Here is a 20011-nt window from a genome sequence, read left to right on the forward strand (position 1 = left end):
AAAAAAAAGCTGACATGGTGGCATGTACTTGTGGTCCCACTGAGGTGGGTGGGTCACTTGAGACTGGGAGGTGAAGGCTGCTGTGAGCTGTGTGTGATTAAGCCACTGCACTCTGGCCTGGGCACAGAGGAAGACCCTGTTTCAAAAACCAAACCAAACCAATTAGAGCACTTATTGTGTGCTGTGGGGGAGTTTTACACTAAGGACTGAGGCTTACTTTCCTTCCCTCTAGAAACTTATGGTCTAGTTTGGGGAATTGGTACTGATATATGACATAATTAGCAGTAGAAGATAAAAAAGCATGTGAACAAGTCTATAAGCTCTGCAGGTTTACAGCGCTCTCTGTCGACTTTGCTCTTTGAGACAGATACCCCATCTTAAACATCTTTGAATCTTCCAAAGGTGTAAAGAAATGTTTGGATTCTTATTATTTTTAAGTTGTAAACCCAAATCAAAAGGAGATATCATGAGATATGTAAGCTATCATAAGATATACATATTCATTGCCTATTTCTCACCAGGGAATAATTGTTTCATTGTGTTGCTGTTTTTTAAAAATCAGGAACTTACCTTATCTGCACCTTCATTATAGAAAGAATAAACTATTTGTAGACTAGTTAGAAATTTAGGAAAATGTATAAAATGCTCACCATTCAAAGATGGGGACCGTTAACATTTTTATTTACTTTCCAGTCTTTTTAATGTGTACTTTTTTCTTTCTATTATGTATGTACTCATAAATACATTAGCACAGCTGGTGAATAATGTGTGTATTTGTTTTATACCCTATTTTTATTGTTTTCAGTTAACAACTGTAGTACTGTCATACAGTACATAGCATAGCATTTCCTCATGTCATTATAGATTATTAAAGGTTTTGTAATGTTTGTATATTATTCTATCATCGATATGCCAGTTTTAATTCATCCTCTTATTTTGGACTTTAGGTTTTCAAGTTTTCATTTTACACTTAGCAGTATGGTAAGCATCTTTATGAAACTCTTCACCCAAATCTTATTATTTTCTTAAGACAGAGGTCTAGAAGTGGAGTCCAGTGCAAGGACAGAGACATGCAAGTTTTTCATAAAACAGTCCAGTATGTGCCAACCTGCCTTATAGATAGGCGTTATCTGTTTATACTGCATTAGCAGTGAGCAGAAATTCCAATGGCATCCTGTTTCACCAGCAGGAAATAAGATTAAAAAAGTCTTTATTAAATTGGTAGATGGAAAATCACTTATTTTCTTAAAATTTATATTTCTTTGATTATTAATAAGGTTGAATTGTTTTTCAAAAATGTGTTGGCCATTTGTTTCTCATGCTCTTTACTCAAAAAATGTTTATTCAGATCAAGTGATTTTTCAATTTGTTTCTTTGCTCTTTCTAATTTTAAATGTTCTTTGTATACCCAGAACATTTATCCTTCACTGTAATATGTGATACAAATATATTCTTCTGTTCATGTTTTGCCTCTACTTGGTTTTGGTGTTTTCTGATGTATAAAAATATAAAATCTGTATACTCAATCAAATTCTACATTTTCCTTGGTGGCTTCTGTCTTTGATTAAACATTTTATTTCTGGCTTAGCAAATGTTTTCTATTCCAAATCAGATAGTCTGAACATATCCTTATAGTTTTGTAAGTTTTTACAGCAAAAAACCTTACTTTAAAGCATCTAAATCATCTTTAAAACACTGCGATTTATTTTAGTGTACAGTATAAGGCAAAGTGCTATTTGGGTTCTTTTCCCAATAATACTTGTTTTGTACCACTTCTTCCCCATTGGCCTGCATTTACGATTCCTACATACACAGTATGTGTTTGGTCCTACCTGTTCTGTGCCCAGTAACACTCCAAAAAATCTTTGCTATATGTTTTAAATATTTGGTAGATTGAACTTACTCATTCTTAAAAAAGAACTGACTCTTCCACCTCATTTGTGTTTGTGGACAAAATTTAGACCCATCTTTCCAATTTCCTACAAAACTACCCTGTTGGTACTTTAATTATGAATATATTACCCTACGAATGAATTTGAGAAGGATATTTTCTAGTATTTGGGTTTTTTTTTTTTTTTTTAATGGATGAGGCGATTGTACACTGAAGAACAATCGGAATCTACATGGTGTTTCTTAAAGGGGAGGACATGTGGTCTCCAAGAGATGTTGAAAGCCACCTGATGACATCGAGTAAGATAAACCAGTGTGTGCTAGAAGTAGGGATGGGGAAATGAAGAATCTGCCTTTTAGATATTTTAATCTTATTGATTTTATTTAGCTGGTATTTATTGATGGCCTACCATGTACCAGGCTTCTGCCAGACTGACCTTGAAAAGGTGAAGAAGGCATAGTCCTTGCTCTGAAGGTCTAGACTTGGCTAGGAATGCATCACATATAAGGTAAGGGTTGAACATCCTAATCCAAAAATCTGAAATGAAAAATGCCCAAAATCTGAACAGTTTTGAGCACTGACACAACAGTCAAATGAAATGCTCATATTGGAGCATTTCAGATTTCAGACTTTTAGAGATGCTGAACTGGTAAGTATAATGCAAATATTTCAAATCCAAGAAGGTCCGAAATCTAAAACACTGCTGGTCCAAGTATTTTGGACAAGGACTATTATCCTGTAAAAGGATAGCTTGGAGTAGGGTGTGAGGAGATGATAGGATGGGGTCCCAGGGAGGTTTCACAGGACAATAGGGACTTTCTGACAAGTCTCAAGAAAGAATCGATGTTTGCTGAGTAGACAGGCTGGAAAAGAAGAGATGTCCTGCAAACTGAGAAGCGAACTGATGTGATTTGTGGAGTAACTAACTTCAGGTCATCCAGTGCGCTTGAACTGTAAAGTGAACGTTGTCAGGAGCTGGGATGGAAAGGTTTAGAGCCCGTGCTGGAGGCGCTCCCAGGCTGCAGAGGCTGGCTATGGGAGCTGGCCCCTCTGGAGCACAAGCTTCTTTGTGAAACCAGGTTATGTTTCATTTTTCCTCGAGACTTTGTTGTAGACTGATACTTTGTAAAATGTAATGCAACCCAATAACTAGAAATATGAAAGCTACAACTTTCAAATTTAATATTAAGATTTGAGAGACATAAAGTTAGTCTGTCAAATTGCTATAAAAGTTTTAAATGTTCATTCTCAGTCTCTTTATCTAGCTTTTGGGGACTAGGAACATCTGGTGCTCGAACCCCTCTGGATCACACTTAGGTAGCACCATGTTAGGCTCCCGGATCAGCAGGAAAGACGTGGCTATTGGCTGGGAATGTTACAGCAGTTAAGGTAGACCTGTGGGACAGTGTCCACACAAATGATTGCCACCTGGAGACTGAGAACTGCTATTGTAAGTGATGCTGAGTCGTTAAAGGGAAGTTACTAAATATTTTATTCATTTTCTACAATGGCATTGTTTGAATCATGTGCTTAAATCACTATTTAAAAAAAAACCTCTTCACGTCAAAACAAGTGAATAAAATGAAATGTCTTAAGGCAGGGTTTTTTTTCCTTCCCAGATGAAAGCAATGGTTCTCAACCTTGGCTGCATATTGGAATCACCTGGGACTTTAGAAGCTACTGCTGCTGGTTCCCACCCACTGAGATGAGTTTGGAATGCTACCTCAGCATTGAGGTGTTTTTTTTTAGACGGAATCTCACTGTGTTGCTCTGTCGCCCAGGCTGTAGTGTAGTGGTGCAATCTCGGCTCACTGCAACCTCCGCCTCCTGGGTTCAAGAGATTCTCCTGCCTCAGCCTCCCGAGTAGCTAGGACTACAGACATGTGTCACCATGCCTGGCTAATTTTTGTACTTTTAGTAGAGACGGGGTTTTACCATGTTGGCCAGGCTGGTCCTCAACCCCTGACCTCAGGTGATCTGCCCACCTCAACCTCCCAAAGTGCTGGGATTACAGGCAAGAGCCACCGTGCCCGGCCCGGCATCAAGATTTTTAAAAGCTCCCCCCAGGTTCCAATGTGCAGCCACTTCACTCCCATGTGGGATATTCTAATGATGCATAAAGTTTTCTGATTGAGAATTTATGTAAAAACATAGCACAGTAATAGTATTCCAAAACTGTCAGTTGAATTTAAATCTGATACCTGATACTGGATGTTATGAGTTTCCTTCCAACCCTCCCCACCAAATACCATTATTTCAATTACAGTTGATAGGCTACATATTTCTCACTATAGCTTATTACATGTAATATAGCATCAAAAATATTTTTATAAATGAAAGCTTGTGAAATCTTGATTCCTCTATTGCTTACTTCACTAATTTCACCCTAGTGATTACTGTTGGAGCAATGACAACAGTATTTGGATGTCGTATGAATTTCCACTAAGATTTGATTAGGACACCTGGCCATGAGTGTGCCTAATACACCCAATGCAAAGATTGCTGGATTTTTAACATGCAATTCCTCCAAATGATTTATTCAAATATTATTTTAGAATATTTAAAAATATTTTTAGAACATTCAAATGTTATTTAGAACTTTTTTTTTTTTCTATTTTGTTAACATGCTCTTCATGTGCCGAAAACTGAACATTCAGTGATTCATTCATTCAGTAGACAGTTTTTGGGCACCTGAACTTGGTTGTGCTAGGCTATGGGTATTCAAAGTTTAAGCCCTAAGTCCTTACAATAGTAAATAGCACAAATGTATGCCACTAGCTTCTTACACACAGGTGGGTGTCATACAAGCAAAATGAAAATAATTTTACCCCTTCCCTTTATAATCTCAAGTGCACTTTCAATTTTTGATAGTACAGCCTTATTTGCTTAAACACCTTCCATCTCTTCTTCTCCCCACCTTGTCTCTTTTTTTTTTTTTTTTTTTTTTTNTGGTGCGATCTTGGCTTACTGCATCCTTCTCCTTCCAGGTTCAAGCAGTTCTCCCAACCTTAGCCTCCTGAGTAGCTGGAACTTCAGGTGTGCACTACCACACCAGGCTAATTTTTGTATTTTTAGTAGAGATGGAATTTTGCCATGTTGGCCAGGCTGGTCTCAAACTCGACCTCAAGTGATCCTCCTGCCTCTGCTGAGATTACAGGTGTGAGCCACTGCACGCGGCCCCCTCCTTGTTTTTTAAGTTATAACATTAGACGGGGAAAAAACACTCTAAAAGTAGTTCTGTCAACTAATTTGGGGGCTGTGGGCCAGTCATTTAATCCAGCTGAACCTCGTTTTGCTCTGCTGTGAATAGATGATACCCTCCTTGCCCTGTCTATCTCAGTTGTTATGGGGACTATGAAAGAAGTTACATCTGACATTAACATCAAAAATTTAAATTTTTGTGAAAGTGTAAATGGACATTATAAAACAAACATTAAAAGAAACAAAGAAACTAGATATGTGTGACTAGCACTTTGGGTTTCCGAAGCTCCACCGTGAAGTTTCGGGAAAGTTGCATTCCGTGGAAGTTTGCTTCCATGATGGATTTTTTTTTTACTTTGTACTCAGCTCCTGAAAAAGAAACTTCCTGGGTTTTCTTTTTCCCTCCTACGGTTTTGCAGCGGCCGGGCTGCTTCCTGTCAAGAGCCAGTCTGCCAAGGCCTGGTCTCTAGAGCCTCTCCCCCTCCCCTTCTCTTTCTTTCCAACACTTGCTGCATTGAGAGGCTGATCCTGTGCAGAAGCCCTCCCTGCCTCGGCCGCGCGGCGCAGTGAGCATGCTCGGCCTCCTGCGGGAAGAGGAAGCGGCCGCATCGGAGTCATGCCAAGCATAGCCCGCATGTCAGCGCTGCCGGCTTGCAGCGGGCTGTGAGCGGGGCCGGCGCCGCTTTGTCCTAGGAAACGGGCTGCGCGTTTCTCTTTTTCACTCTTTTCCATTTCCAGGAAGGACTTGTAAGGACTTCTGAAACGCTTTTTTCATATTCGGTCGGTGATAAAGTACATACAGCGTCTACCAGTAAGCCCTTGAAGGGTTTCGTGTGAGCTCGATTTTTTTGTGTGCCTTTTTTTTTTTTTTTAATTTAATTGAATATTAAGTATTAAAAAAAAATTTCTGAGCATGGCTGCCATGTTGCCCAACACAGGGGACACAATTCACATTGTATTTTATGTCATTTTTTTTTTTTTTTTTTTTTAACTTTTGCATACTTTGTTTTGAGAGTCTGAGGCTGGGCCTCTGCCTTTGTGAAGTTGAAGAGCCAGGAGCTACTCAGCAACAATTGATTTTTGAAACTTAACTCTTTTGGGGGCGAAAGCAAAGAGCTGGTTTTCTTTGCTAGCCCAATAAATGCTATTTATGAAGATGGACCTGTTGAACTATCAGTACTTGGACAAGATGAACAACAATATCGGCATTCTGTGCTACGAAGGTAGATGTCCCGTTGTAGAATTACTGCCCTTTGCTCGTCTCGGCCACTCCTCCTCAGTGTGCTGGGTGCCTGCCTTCTGAGCGCCTGTTGCCCTTCTCCGGGCGGTAGGGCGCTGGAAAGGCCGGCGTTTCTGAGGTTCGGTTCAGCACCGGGTGTTCGGATCTCAGGCTGCGGGGGGCGGTGGAGGGGGCCGGACGGGCCGGCGGTGAAGTAGAAACCGTTCCATGTTTGCTTTATGCTTGCAACCTACTCGCGCCTTATTCTTTGTGATTTCCGCTAATACTGTCTTTAGGGGAAGGACTCGTAGGACGCCGTGAAAAGTTAAGGCTGCGTTTGGGGGAGGGGCTGGTGTACCCGGCTGTGGGCCACAGCACCCCGCGGCTTACGGAGGGGGAGCCAGAGTTACAGCGAGTCTCTGTACTCGCGAGTGAGTGTCCCAAACCGCGGAGAATGTCCCTCTCCCGCGCGGGGCTGGAGGGCACCGAGTCAGCGAGCACAGGCCGGCTCTTTGTCTCGCTGGCGCTTCCTGTGCAGCTCGGGGAGGCTGACATGGAGGGGGGGTGTTCCTCGAGCTCTGCCTGCCTGTGGGAGCGATTACACAACACCCCGACCCCCAACCTGCCCCCAAAAGGGAGAGAAACCCGCGCTGAATTCTTATTTATTACCTCCCGCTGCCCGCGAGGTGCTTCCCCCACGGCCTGTATTTCAGGCTGTCTGGTAGCAGTAAGAGAAAAATCTATTTCTTAATCTGTTGGAACATCCTCTACGTGCGATTTGAAAAAGTGGCAATGGCCTGGGTCTGCCTCCGAGAGGCATCTCCAGGGGAGTTCGGCCTGGCAGGAAGAGTATTTTTTGTTGTAACCACACACACATCCGGGACTCTTTCTCATTCAGCAGGAGCAGTTTCCATTTTTTCTCCAGTAGTAAACGGGACATTTCTCTTGAAGAAAACAGTTAGAAAAACTTGGGAGGGTGATTGACTTCTGTTTTTTAATCTAAAAACTTCAGGCCTGTTTCCTAATCAGTTGAAAACTTACCCTTTCCAGAGTATTTTTCCTCTTCAAAGTGAAAAAAACCTCATTCACGTTTTTTTTTAAAAACTCTGTGGATAAGGATCTCATATTTAACGTTTTTTAAAAAGGGTACTTGTTTACTCCTAGTTCTTGTTATGAGAATTTTGGTGAATTGTTTTCTTTGCATCTGATGTGTTAAGTAACATCTTGCTTCTGAACTCACTTTAAAAAGCAGACGACTTTAGAAAGCCATCAGCAGCCATTACTGGGCTTATTTCCTGTGAAATTCACGTATTGCAGTCAGGGTTTTGTTTTTGTTGTTTTTTTTAACCATCTCCCCTTCCCACAAAAAGAAAGAAAAACTTTTAAGGCAATTTCTGATGTATTGTCCTTGCCAACAAGTAATATGATATTTTAAAAACAAAACAAAACATAATGGCCTTAGAGAAATATAAGATTGTTAGGAAATTGATACCAGATAGCAGATTAATTTTTCCTGTCTCTGATTGGTGAGGACCAGCTTATGGACAGCGAGCCCAGGTGGAGCTGTTGTATAGCACGCAACACACAGGAGAGTCGAGGACTTCTCTTTTCTCTTTTCTTTCTTCTCTCCTTTCACTTCACTTCTCTCTTTCTCTTCTCTCTTTTCTCTTCTCCCTCTGTTTTTGAGAGGAAGAAACTTTGATTTTGAAAGTTGAGTAGCTATATGGGATAATGGGCTAAAGTTTGTTTGGTTTAAACATCTGCTCCTATTTTCCTTATTATGAAAGTTAACATTATTTTAACACCAGAATAAATACACAGGAAATGAAGGAAAGCACAGCAAAATTTGAGTGGTGTTTATAGTGAGTTGTTGATGTCCTAGTGGTTTTCTCAGTGTAAACACTGCACACATCTGGTCTGAACTCCAGAGGGTGTTTTGAAGATGGGCATAAATCATACACGGGATTTTTTTGTAAGAAAAGTTGGAAAGGTTATGGTTCTTTTAAATCCAACATTTGGACTTGGGGAATATTCGTTTTAAACATATCAGCTCCCCAGCATTCCAGGGAAGTTGTTTGGAAAATGGAATGTACTCTTGGTAGGCAACATTTGATTTCATTTAGGGCACACTCAAGTTTCATGCCTCTTAAAATAACGGATAAATTAATTTCTTGACATTTTAGTTTTAAAAATTAAGATGCAGATGGTTAATTATTCATACTAGCTAAATTATACCATGTTCTTCAGTTGTATTAGACATAGCTTTACTCTGCAAAATAAACCATGTGTCTGTACCATCTTTCTTAAACCTCCCTGGTGACTTAATACACAAATAGAACTTTTTAGCCATTTACCTTGTAGCATATAAGGTCTTTCTGACTGACTGACTCCATATTGCTTAGATGTGGACTCCCTCCGTGATAACTGCTTCCTGGCTCCTGCTCTCCACTACAGTTGTCTGCAAGAGTAATTGAGAATAAAGGGAAAAAGTTAACCACAATTAGCAGGTTTGGGGTGGGAGGAGGAGAAGTGAGGCAGAGGGCTAGAAGAATTGAAGTCTGTTTAACTTCTGGAAGCTAACTAATTACCTTCACTAATGATGAGCAGATTAGCAGAACTGTACATGGCTAATGTGTCTGTTCAGAACCTCATGGCTTATTACTACCATACTCAGCAGTTAACCACTTCATCCTTCCTCACCCCACTGAATGCTCAAATGATACCCACTTGAAGCCCAGTTTTGCCTCTGTTTCCATGAAAAGATCATAGGCCAATCCCAGCCCTCATTTTTTCTTTCTGAACACCTGAGAATGCCTTGCTAGACTGGTGAAAGCCTCATGAAGGCAAGGCATTCTGTCTTGGTGATTGCTGCATTCCTGAATCCTAGCACAGGGCCCGAGTGAGCTCTCAGGAAGTGGTTTAGAATGCAGGCTGACTCAAAAAAATCAGTGCAATCTCTCCAGTGGCAGCTGTAGTTGCTACTGTATAATTTAACACTTGATTATATACTGCCTTGTATTCTCTAATTAATTATTGCAGAGCTATCCAGGTCCTCAGACATCATCCAATACCTTTCTCTTGTTTTCACCAAGGAAACTGAGGCTCAGAGAGGTAAACTCTGTTTTTCAGAAAGTTTATTTAGAAAGTTTGTGGCAGGGTTAAGTTTTGACTCTTCTATGAATCTCCTATACTGTACTGCTTCTCCAGAATTATTTCATGTCCTTTTTTTTTTGTGAGATAGAGTCTTGCTCTGTTGCCGAGGCTGGAGTGCAGTGGCGCCAACTCCACTCACTGCAACCTCCACCTCCCGGGTTCAAGTGATTCTCTTGCCTCAGCCTCCTTGGTAGCTGGGATCACAGGTGTCCGTGCCACCATGACCGGCTGATATTTGTGTTTTTGGTAGAGTTGGGTTTCACCAAGTTGGTCAGGCTAGTCTTGAACTCCTGACCTCAGGTAATCCGCCTGCACCTACCTCCCAAAGTGCTGGGATTACAGGCATCAGCCACCATGCCTAGCTTATTTCATGTTTTATCTCCCCATTAGTTCCATGATGTTAGGGTCATGCCCTGTCCTGGGAGCCCTCACGGCCTAGCACTGGAATAACTCCCTGGATTACAGTGCACAGTCGAGCCTCTCCCACTTCTTGCTCCGAAGCCAGTTGCTGCCAAGTTCCGAGGCCATTGTGATGTTGAGAAAAGGGTAGGTGAGACACCTCTGGGTGACCAGCCTCGCTGGAAGGTGTGCTCTGTGCTGCCCTGGCACCGGGCTTGCTTTTCTTTTGTCTGCCTGTGCAGAGGAGGAGGCCTGTGTGGATGCCAGCTCCAGAGCCAGTCAGCAGGGAGCAGGGGACAGGGACAGGTTAGATTAAGGGCTTTCCTCAAGATGGCTGCCGCTGCACTGACATCATCCCTGGGGCTGAGACGTGGGCCTGCCAAACGTGCCCTGGCTGGCTGCAGCCTTACGCTGCTGGTAGCGATACTTTAATTATGGGTTAAGAGCCATTAGTGTGTAATTTGGTGGAAGAATTCTCTCCTTTTAATTTAATAGGGTGATTTATATTGGGAGAAAGTAGGAATACATTGCATATTGTGATTCTCTCAAAGCTTAAGAGCGGAGTATTCCAAGTTCAAGTTTTAGAACAGTTCATTGTTTTAGACACAGTTATGCCTTGTTTCGTCACAGACTACTTTTAAATTTTCTGGAATGGAAGGGAAGACGCACGCTGGAGAGTTGCTGAATTCAGTGAGACCCTGTGATCTTTTGTTTTCCTCCTGTCTGACCACCACCGGTTGAGTGGAGTCCTGGTTTCATTGTTCTTTGTCTAATGAGCTCAGAGGCAGCAGGAAACTTAGGAGGCTTGGGTAGGTGAAAAGGCCACAGCGCAGGGCCATTTTGTAGCCTCCCCTGGTCCCCAGCCCTGCATATCAAGTGACGAGCTCTTGATCTGGGATGTATTCCGAGGTAGAACATCTGTAACTGTTTTGCTGTCGAAAGTCATTGTACTTCAGCTTTTTACTTGCAGGAAAGGGTAGGGAGTGGGGGGCGGGTGGGGTTTAGGGAGAAAGGGCGGGGGGGGTGGGGGGGGGAGAGAGAGAGAGAGACAGACAGACAGACAGAGACAGAAACTAGGAGGAGCTTGGTTAGTAAAACATGCCCAGGTGAGCCCAGGAGCTTTGCGAGAGAGCTGGCTTGGCTGGTGTCTTTCTCCTAATTACAGTTTGTGAAGAAAGGTGTGATTATACCCTCCTTCCTTCCAGCTCCCACCCTTGTTTCTCAGCCCCTTTCTCGAAAGATTATTGTACTTGGCTGTTTATGTCTTGGAGTCTACACTTGGCTCCTTCTGGAGGCCAGGTTTGTTTCCCCCTTCCCCCCCGCTTCCCTGTTGTCTGCGTGGCCTTGTGTACTCCTAGGGTGCCTGGATGTGTTGCTGTGAAAATTTTTTAAAACATGCGGTAAAGATAGAAAGCAGTCCTCCTTGGCACAAGAGGAGATTCCAAACTTCTCAATATAGCTTAGTTATGCCTGTGAGGATGTTGCAGAAAACTGGATTTTTTCAACAAGAAATTAGATCCAGATTTAGCACTTATGCGTGTACACAAATATACAAAAACAGTCAGACCAGAGAATATTTCTGGCGATCTTTGTCATCTCAAAGTATCTGACGTTTATTCAGTGGCGGTTTCTGTTTGGTGGTATTTATTATTGCACGTCTAAGCTCATAACAACCATTTTTTTTAGCCTTTCTCTGCAACACGTTTGTAGTCCCAAACAGGTTCCTCTCCATCTTTTATTTTTTAATGAACTCATGCGTCATTTCTCACCCCATGAATGCACAACCAAATCCTAACCATGGCTGCTAATTTCTGAAAGCAGGGCCTGAAAATGATTTTGCTTTCTTCATTTACTCTTTTTTTTCTTTCTGAATGTTACATGTTCTGTAAGTTCGAAGGAATTGTCACTTCACTTTGCTGTCTTGCCTTCTCTGCGTTGTTGTTATATATTTTTTAAATTCTGTAGATTGTTTAATTTCAAGGTATTATGTATAGAATATGTTTTAATCCTATCAATGTGAATCATGACTAGTTGAAAGAATAGTTTAGTTACTCTAAATAAAATAGAAAATCTGTTCTTAAAAGCTCCCTTTAATGTGTTGCTATGCATAGGATTGTTCTCTAAACTCTTAACATTTCACTCTTTTGTTTGAAAAGAAGACAAACTGAAATATATTTAGTGACTGATAAGACAAAATTCAATGCTAGTATCGTGTTGTTACCCCAAATCCATTCTGTTATTAAACATTTACGGAATGCTTACACTCTACTAGGGAGTGTTTTAGGGATCTCTCTCTCTCAGCATGTTTTATAATAAAATATACATACAGAAAAGTGCATAAAAATGTGAATTTTATGGTTAGAGAAATGAACAACCCTGTGACTATGGCCAGGTCAAGAAACAGTAAATTACCCTTCCAAGTATTATCTTTTGATCCAATCCCTCCCAGCCCCAAGAGATGACCACAATTGTAACTTGCTTTTCTTTATACCTTTACTGCCATTTGTATAATTCTAAACAAATTCTAGCTTGGTTTTGTCTTTTTTTTTTTTTTTTTTTTTTAAACCCTGTATAATTGGATGCCTGTATGCCTTCTTTTGTATCTGTTTTTGGTGAGGTCTTTTAAAGTTAGTGCACACATCCTGAGAAGTTTTTTTGTTTGAACCCGACATCTCTTGAGTGTGAGGACTCCTGGCTATGGAATATACAGATGTCTCAGCTTTCCTTCTCATTCGTCTGCAGCTTCACTGTTCAGAATTGGTGATACTTTGGGAAGAACTTTTTTTTTCATTTAGCATTTTGTTCACATTCTTCACCACCTGTTGAAGCCCTCCCACATCCATGCTGTAATGGAAAATTAGGAGTTAGAAAATTCTGCACAATTGTGGAGAATGCAACGTGGGGGACACTACTGGAGATACATAGCTTACTTAGGGTCTGAATAGCGACTTTCTGCATTAATAAGCAATTTGCTTAAAGGCTGAGACGTGTTACAAGTCAACTTTGTTGCTGTGCCAGGTTTCTTTGGATGTTAATCCAGGGACTTTTGGATACATAGAAAAAGCTTAAATTGCTCCAGTATCCAAACAATACTCTATATTGTATAGAGAGGACTGTTAGAGAGCAGCACATTTCTAAAACAATACTCTGCATTATGCACCATCTAAAATTATGAATGAAAAAGAATTACTCATGTATTGCTCTTGATTTTTTATATCTGTTTTGCATGAAAATAGTTGCCTGTTAATTCTTCTTGGCTAATGATTTGATTTTAATACAGTGAATTCCAGACTTTAATGGTTTGGTGCAGATGTGCTCTGCCAAGCAATTTAGCAGAGTTGTTTACTCTGCTAAATTTACTACCCATAATCCAGCTGGAAGACTATACTTCTTCCCTGATAACAGTTAAGGGAGTGATGAGTGCAAATTTCTGGGCACTTTCCCCTTTGAAAATAAATGCATCTTCCATTATGAGGCAGTACTATTAAAGTGACAAGAGATTAATTTAAAATTTTATTTTAATGTCAGCAGGTTTTTTGTTGTTGTTTTTTTACCCATTTTCTTCCATTTTTACTATGTATGTCTTTTTAAACTGTTGTTTGTCTGATGAGCCACTGATAAACTATTGGCTGACCTCACAAAGAACCTTTGTTTTATTTTCTTGCTGAAAAGTTATGACCTCTTTGCTAATGCTTAAAATCACCCACGAGAATGATCTGGTTTGCTTTTTAAGGACTATGTAATAGCAGCTGTGCCAGGCTTTAAGTTCTGGGTAGTGGGTAAAGGGAATGGAAAATAGCTGTCACTCTCAGCAGAAACTCTATGTGCAGTATTCTAGCACAGCTCTGTTGAATTCAAAATTTGAAGCAGTTACCACCAGTTTCTGGAGACCAGGCTCGGAGGCTTTTTTCTATTAGAGGCTTCATGCCAGTAGGGCTGATACTGGTAGGGGACACGGTAAAGTTCCAGAACTCACAGTGGACATCAAGCATTGCCCTTGGTGTTTGATACAATACATGCGGTGTTTGGTTCTATATTTTGTCCCATAAAGAGACAGTGAGTGGGAGACGACCTTCTTGTAGAGGTGGAAGAATCCTTATATCTCCTTTAAGGAGAAAATAAAAGAACCACATGTTGCTTCCCTGCCTGCAAGCTCTTCTGAGTTCACCACCATTCCTGTTTGCTTCTTTCATGGGCAATGAAGGCAGATTCTTCTGTTGGCGCTCCCAGATCGCTTTCTTTTATGATTTCCTCCTCTTCCTCTCCTGCTTCTTTGTCTTCATCATGTGCTCCTCCTATACAAGTCTCTTCCAATTTTAAAACAAAAATAAACCCTTTTCTGAATCTCATTTTCGTTCCAGCCATAGACTATTTTGTCCTTGCCATCCGCATTATTGGAAGAAGGCCAGCTTACCTCTATTCCCTTTCTACCATTTCTCTCTTAATCTGTTGTCATCTAATTTCTGCTCCCACAACTCTGTTGAATTTGTTCTGGAGACTGTCACTAAATGATATCCTAGTGACGAGTTCAGTATTTTTTAGTCGTTACCTTAATCTCTTTATGCCATGTGGTACTGACTTTTTCCAAATTCTTAAAATTCTTGCCTCCCTTGGCTCAAATACTGAGTCCCAGCCAGAGCTGGTTGCACATGCCTATAATCCCAGCACTTTGGGAGACTGAGGGAGGCAGATCACTTGAGCTCAGGAGTTTGAGACATGGTGAAACCCTACCTCTGCTAAAAATATAAAAATTAACCGGGTGTGCTAATGCTTGCCTGTAATCCCAGCTATTCTTGAGAGGCTGAGGCAGGAGAATCACTTGAACCTGGGAGGCAGGGGTTGTCGTTAGCCAAGATCATCCCACCACACTCTGGCCTGGGCAACAGAGTGAGACTCCATTTCAAACAACAAAAACAATTGAGTCCCCATTCCACCGGGAATAAGATGTGCTAATGCACATATGGTGAGCAACACCAATCAACAGGGGCTTGATGGAGCTCCTGGGGTGAGGAGGGGGGCATAAAAGGGTGACACAGGCTGATGAGCACTAAAAGCAAACTTTGGTCGCAGTTTGAGAATGGACTGGAAGGGAATAAGAGATGAAATAGAAATGGGCAAGGATGTGAACCTGTTGCACTGGCTTAGGCAAAAGATAGGGGTAAACCAAATTCTGGTGGTGGCCACAGAGAAGAGAGCAGTGGATAGATGTATAAGATCTTTAGGGAGGAGCCTGGCCGGGCTTGGCGGCGGATTGAACAGTGGATGAGGGAGAGGACATAGGAGACGCTGAGGGTGCCTCCCAGATTTCCAGCTCATACAAGCGGATGGGCGGTGCTGCCATCTGCAGAGACAGGAAACACAGGAAGAGGACTAGGTTCTGGGGTGAGGTCATAGGCTTAGCTTCAGCTGCGTTGAGTTTGAAGGATCTTTGAGATTTCGAAGAAGAGATAAATAATAGAAAGTTGGATATGTGGTTCCAGCGCTCAGGAGAGGCTGCTGCTGGAGATACTAATTCGGATAGAGAATACTCAAAGCTTTGAGTGAGCATGGTCACCTAAGGACAAAGGATAGAATAGGTTGAAGAGGTCCTAGGAACTCCTCTCTTACTAGGGCTCCATTAATTTTCCTCTTAATTGCTAAAATGATCTCTAAACTGCTTCCTGCCTCTAATCTCAGCCCCTTCTAGGTTTATATCTGTAGAATTACTTGAGTATCATTCCAGCTTACCTCTTCAGCCTTACTTTCCCTGTTGCCTCACACCCTACAGTCCGCATATGTGAAACTGCTTCCTGTGAATAAGCCCTTTTGCCTCTATCTGAACTCTACCTGCTCCTTTCTCGTGGCTCCTAGTAGCCTCAAGGGCAGGGGCTTCTGGAAGGTGGCCCTTCTCTCCTCTGCCTTCTTGGAGAGATTAGGTATTTGTATTTTCATGGCATGCTGTGTGTACTTCTGCTGTGGAATTTACCTTGCTGTGTTACCTTCTCCTCTGTCTGCCTTCCTTCAATTTCTGGGAGAGCTAGGATTTTGTCTTGTAACTCCTTGTTCTTCACACCAGGCCAGTGTTGTCTCCTTATGAATGGATCTACTCCAGTGTCTTTTCACTAAAGATAAAAATTGAAATTGCGTGACTAGCCCAAGGATACTCAGCTAGTTGGTGATATAAGTGAGCTTCTTAATTCTTAGAATACTGTTCTTAGAGGCAGGGAAGATAGCTGAGAAAAGGAGGAATATTAATAAGAAGGGAAGAGAGAAAGAAAAACTCTAGGACTTAGCGTCTAAGGAAGCTAATGTAGGAAAACATTTGAAGTTGGCTGCTTGATTACAGATAGCTGCCCTTGTTTGTCTTGCTTTCTAGTTACTTGACTTTGGACAGTCTGCTAAATGAACTGATCACTGATGGGAAAGTATTTAATACCCATTATGTGCCAGGAAATGTTTTATGTGCTGGGGTTATGGCTGCTAGCAAAACAGACAGCAAGATCCTTGACTTTATAGACTGTATGTTCTAACAGGGGAGACAGATGAGCAACAGGTAAATAAAGAAGATAATTAGAGGTTATGCAGAGTCTTATGCTAGGTTGATGATGTCTGTTAGTTGATTTACTGTTTAGAGTGACTATATCCAAACATGAAAAGGAACTGCTTTTATTTTGAAGCTTCGGAATATAAATTTGAGTGGATGATTTATTTTCCCCATGCTCTTGTGAAAGATTTTAAAGCACGTTAAGGAAACCTGTAGAAAATTTCTTTGGAATCTTAGGAGTGTGGGATTTTTTCCTTGGTCTGTTAACTGTGGCCAGAGAATCGGACTGCCTCATCCTGTTGTATCTGTCACTATACTGGGAACTAGAATTTATTGAAATATTAACCTTTTTTTTTTTTTTTTAAAAGAAGGATTGGACGGTTTGTCTTGGATCCTAATAGGAATGAAATATATGTAGAATTTTTAAATTCAGTAACTTTTATTTTTATTTATTTGTTTTTTGAGACGGAGTCTTGCTCTGTCACCCAGGCTGGGGTGCAGTGGCGTGATCTCAGCTCACTGCAACCTCTGCCTTCTGGGTTCAAGTGATTTTCCTGCCTCAGCCTCCCAAGTAGCTCAGACTACAGGCATGTGCCACCACACCAGACTAATTTTTATATTTTTATTAGAGGTGGGGTTTCACTGTGTTGGCTGGGCTGGTCTTGAATTCCTGACCTTAGGTGATCACCTGCCTCAGCCTCCCAAAGTGCTGAGATTGCAGGTGTGAGCCACCGCACCTGACCAAATTCAGTGAATTTTAGAAGACTTAGGAAATTGACAGATTAGTTGTATGTTCTGAAAATACTCTGGTCAGAGCTGATGCTGCCCTGAATAGGACAGACACTACCGCTCTCCAAGGGGAGTTTCTGATTATGAGCTCTGACCTCATGATAGTGTTGTACTTAGTGAGGACTGGATAAATGCAAACCTGGGGCTTAATTGGGATAATGGACTGGGGTTTTCCACCTGTTGTGTTTTCTTTCTTCCTTTATTTTTATTGAGGCATAATTAATTGTGATGAACTCAAGGTTATAGCTTTCTGAAATTTTTCCCCCTGTTTTGTCAAACATAAAATTAGATCAAGTTAGAATTTTAATTGTTTCCCATACATACAAAAGGAAAGTTCATGGACTGGGAGACCTCAAACCCAAAAGTGTCACAGTCTCACTTTTATAGCAGTTACAGTGCAGTTTAGAGCATAAAAGAGGAATGATTGGACCTTTTTCATGAGTGGCTGTCATGTATATATCTTTAAGGCAGACTGTTAGCTGATTGGTTTGATCTTTATCAAACCTTTTTTTTTTTGTTATCTGCTGATAAGGACAAAAACTCACATTTGTGTTTCCTTTGGGTTTAGTGTTTGGGGAAATCAGGATGACTTAAGTTTTGGTTAAAAATGGTTGGCCTTGGGTTGTCAAAACTGTGGCCTCTGTTATTCTGTATTTATTAACAGTCTTTTTGATTTGGACTGACCACCCAGGTCTAGAGAGAGAACATTCTCATCACCCCTGAGCATCCTCGAGCTTCCCTACCAGTCAGTACACACATCCCCCAAAGAGAACCACTGTTTTGACTTCTGTAGTCATAGATTAGATTGGCCTGCTCTTGAACTTCATATAAAGTAATTTGGATCCAACTTCTTGTGCTTATCTCTTCTAAGCTTGATGGATGTTTGTTTCCAGTTTTCAACTGTAATGAATAAAGTTGCTTTGAACTTTTTTTTATTGTGGTAAAGTATATATAACAAAATGTATTATTTTAACCATTTTAGATACACGCCTTGTTGTACAATCTGAACATTTTAGTGCAAGTTTGTTGTGGACATATGTGATCATTTAGTGGAATTGCTGGATTATTGGGTATGTTTAACTTTTCAAGAAACGGCACAACTGTTTTCCAAAGTGGTTATAATACCTTACTCTTCCACCAGCAGTGTATAAACGTTTCAGGAACTCTACATCTTTATGTTTTTAAAATTTTTTATTTTCGAAATGGAGTTTCATTCTTGTTGCCCAGGCTGGAGTGCAAGTGGCATGATCTTGGCTCACTGCAACCTCTGCCTCCTGGGCACAAGCAATTCTCCTCCCTTAGTCTTTGGAGTAGCTGGGATTATAGGCGCCTACCACCTCACCTGGCTGATTTTTTGTATTTTTAATAGAGCCTGGGTTGGATTTTGGTCCATGTTGGACAGGCTTGTCTTGAACTCCTGACCTCAGGTGATCCACCTGCCTTGGCCTCCCAAAGTGCTGGGATTACAGGTGTGAGCCACGGCGCCTGTCCAGGAACTCTACATCTTTACCAATAATTGATATTGGCAGCTTTTAAAATTTCAGTTCTGCTGGGGGTTTATGGACAATATTAAGGTGTTGCTCGTTGTTAACTTGTAATTCATTACTTATTGGAATGCCTACTATGACACTGTTGATTGGTACTATGTGAAAAAAAAAGATATATTCTGTACTTTTGGCAAGTTTATTGTCTAAATTAGAGGCTGGAATATGTATATTTCTTGCCTAATTTCATGGCAGAGGTAGTGATTTTGGTATTGTCAGGGGAGGGGTTGTTTTTCCAAGTGGGTAAATCTAAGCCATGGAAACCAGAAGGCAGCCAGTTTGAGGGATGTGAAAAAACACCAACGTGGCAGAGAAGACTCTTTTTTGAGAACACTTTCCTTTAGCTTAATGTTGCTTTGCCTTATTTCTTATTTGGAAGTGATTCATCCAACCACTGGTCTGTTAAAATAAAGCTCAAGGATTAAGCTCTCTTAGCTCCAATTTGATTTATCTTCTGGTTTGCCTACCATTCCCTCTTAAGATTCTTTTAGTTTTTCTCCCATTTGTAATGCCCTTTCTACTCCTTTCCAACTATGTGGATTCTTTTTTTTTGGGAGATGGGTCTTGCTCTGTTGCACAGGCTGGAGTGAAGTGGTGCCATCTCAGCTCCCTGCAACCTCCGCCTCCCGGGTTCAAGTGATTCTCCTCCCTCAACCTCCTGGGTAGGTGGGTTTACAGGCACGCACCACCACACCTGGCTAATATTTTGTATTTTCAGTAGAGAAGGGGTTTCACTATGTTGGCCAGGCTGGTCTTGAACTCCTGACCTCAGGTGATCCAGCTGCCTCTGCCTCCCTTTTTTTCCTTGGATTACAGGTGTGACCCACCATGCCTGGTCCAGCTATGTGGATTCTACATATCTTTCAAGGTGTGGCCTAGCCTCATTTTATGAAACTTGACCTGGAAGATTTTATAGGCAGGAATTGGAACTTAACCTTGTTTTCTTTAATCTACACATTTTGGGAAGACTATCTCTTACTGTCTGCTTTTATTTCTTTTTGAATACCAATGAAATACAGAGAATTGTACAATCTTTTAAAAACACAGACAGAAAAGGATTGGCCACACCCCAGAAACAACCATATTACACTATTGATTTCAGTCTTTTCTTCTGAGTATATATGATTTAACACAACCAAAATCATAGTGTGTTTAAAATTTTATATTCTGAATTTTCTTTCATTCAGTATTATGAAAATTGGCTTTGACTTTGAAAGTCTACAAAAATTATTAATGTCTGCTTATTATTCCTATAGCTATGGCATTATTTATCCAAACACCTGTCTGTAGTT

At 41.0% G+C, this 20011-nt stretch overlaps 1 protein-coding gene across 3 annotated transcripts in view; it reads left to right on the forward strand.

Moving 5' to 3' along the window:
- VGLL4 (vestigial like family member 4) overlaps positions 1 to 20011 on the forward strand; it is a 166658-nt gene that overhangs the window by 73083 nt on the left and 73564 nt on the right. The window contains exon 1 of one of the 3 annotated variants that reach the window (XM_017501467.2): positions 6067 to 6315. The exons of the other annotated variants lie outside the window; for them this stretch is intronic. Within the exon in view, the coding sequence (XP_017356956.1) occupies positions 6234 to 6315 (82 nt within the window). The 5' untranslated portion in view covers positions 6067 to 6233. Of the gene's footprint in view, positions 1 to 6066; positions 6316 to 20011 lie in introns of those variants that run through there. 3 annotated transcript variants of the gene reach the window in all.

The sequence above is a fragment of the Cebus imitator genome, unplaced genomic scaffold (genome assembly GCF_001604975.1).
Source record: "Cebus imitator isolate Cc_AM_T3 unplaced genomic scaffold, Cebus_imitator-1.0 Scaffold281, whole genome shotgun sequence".
NCBI classification, from domain to species: domain Eukaryota; kingdom Metazoa; phylum Chordata; class Mammalia; order Primates; family Cebidae; genus Cebus; species Cebus imitator.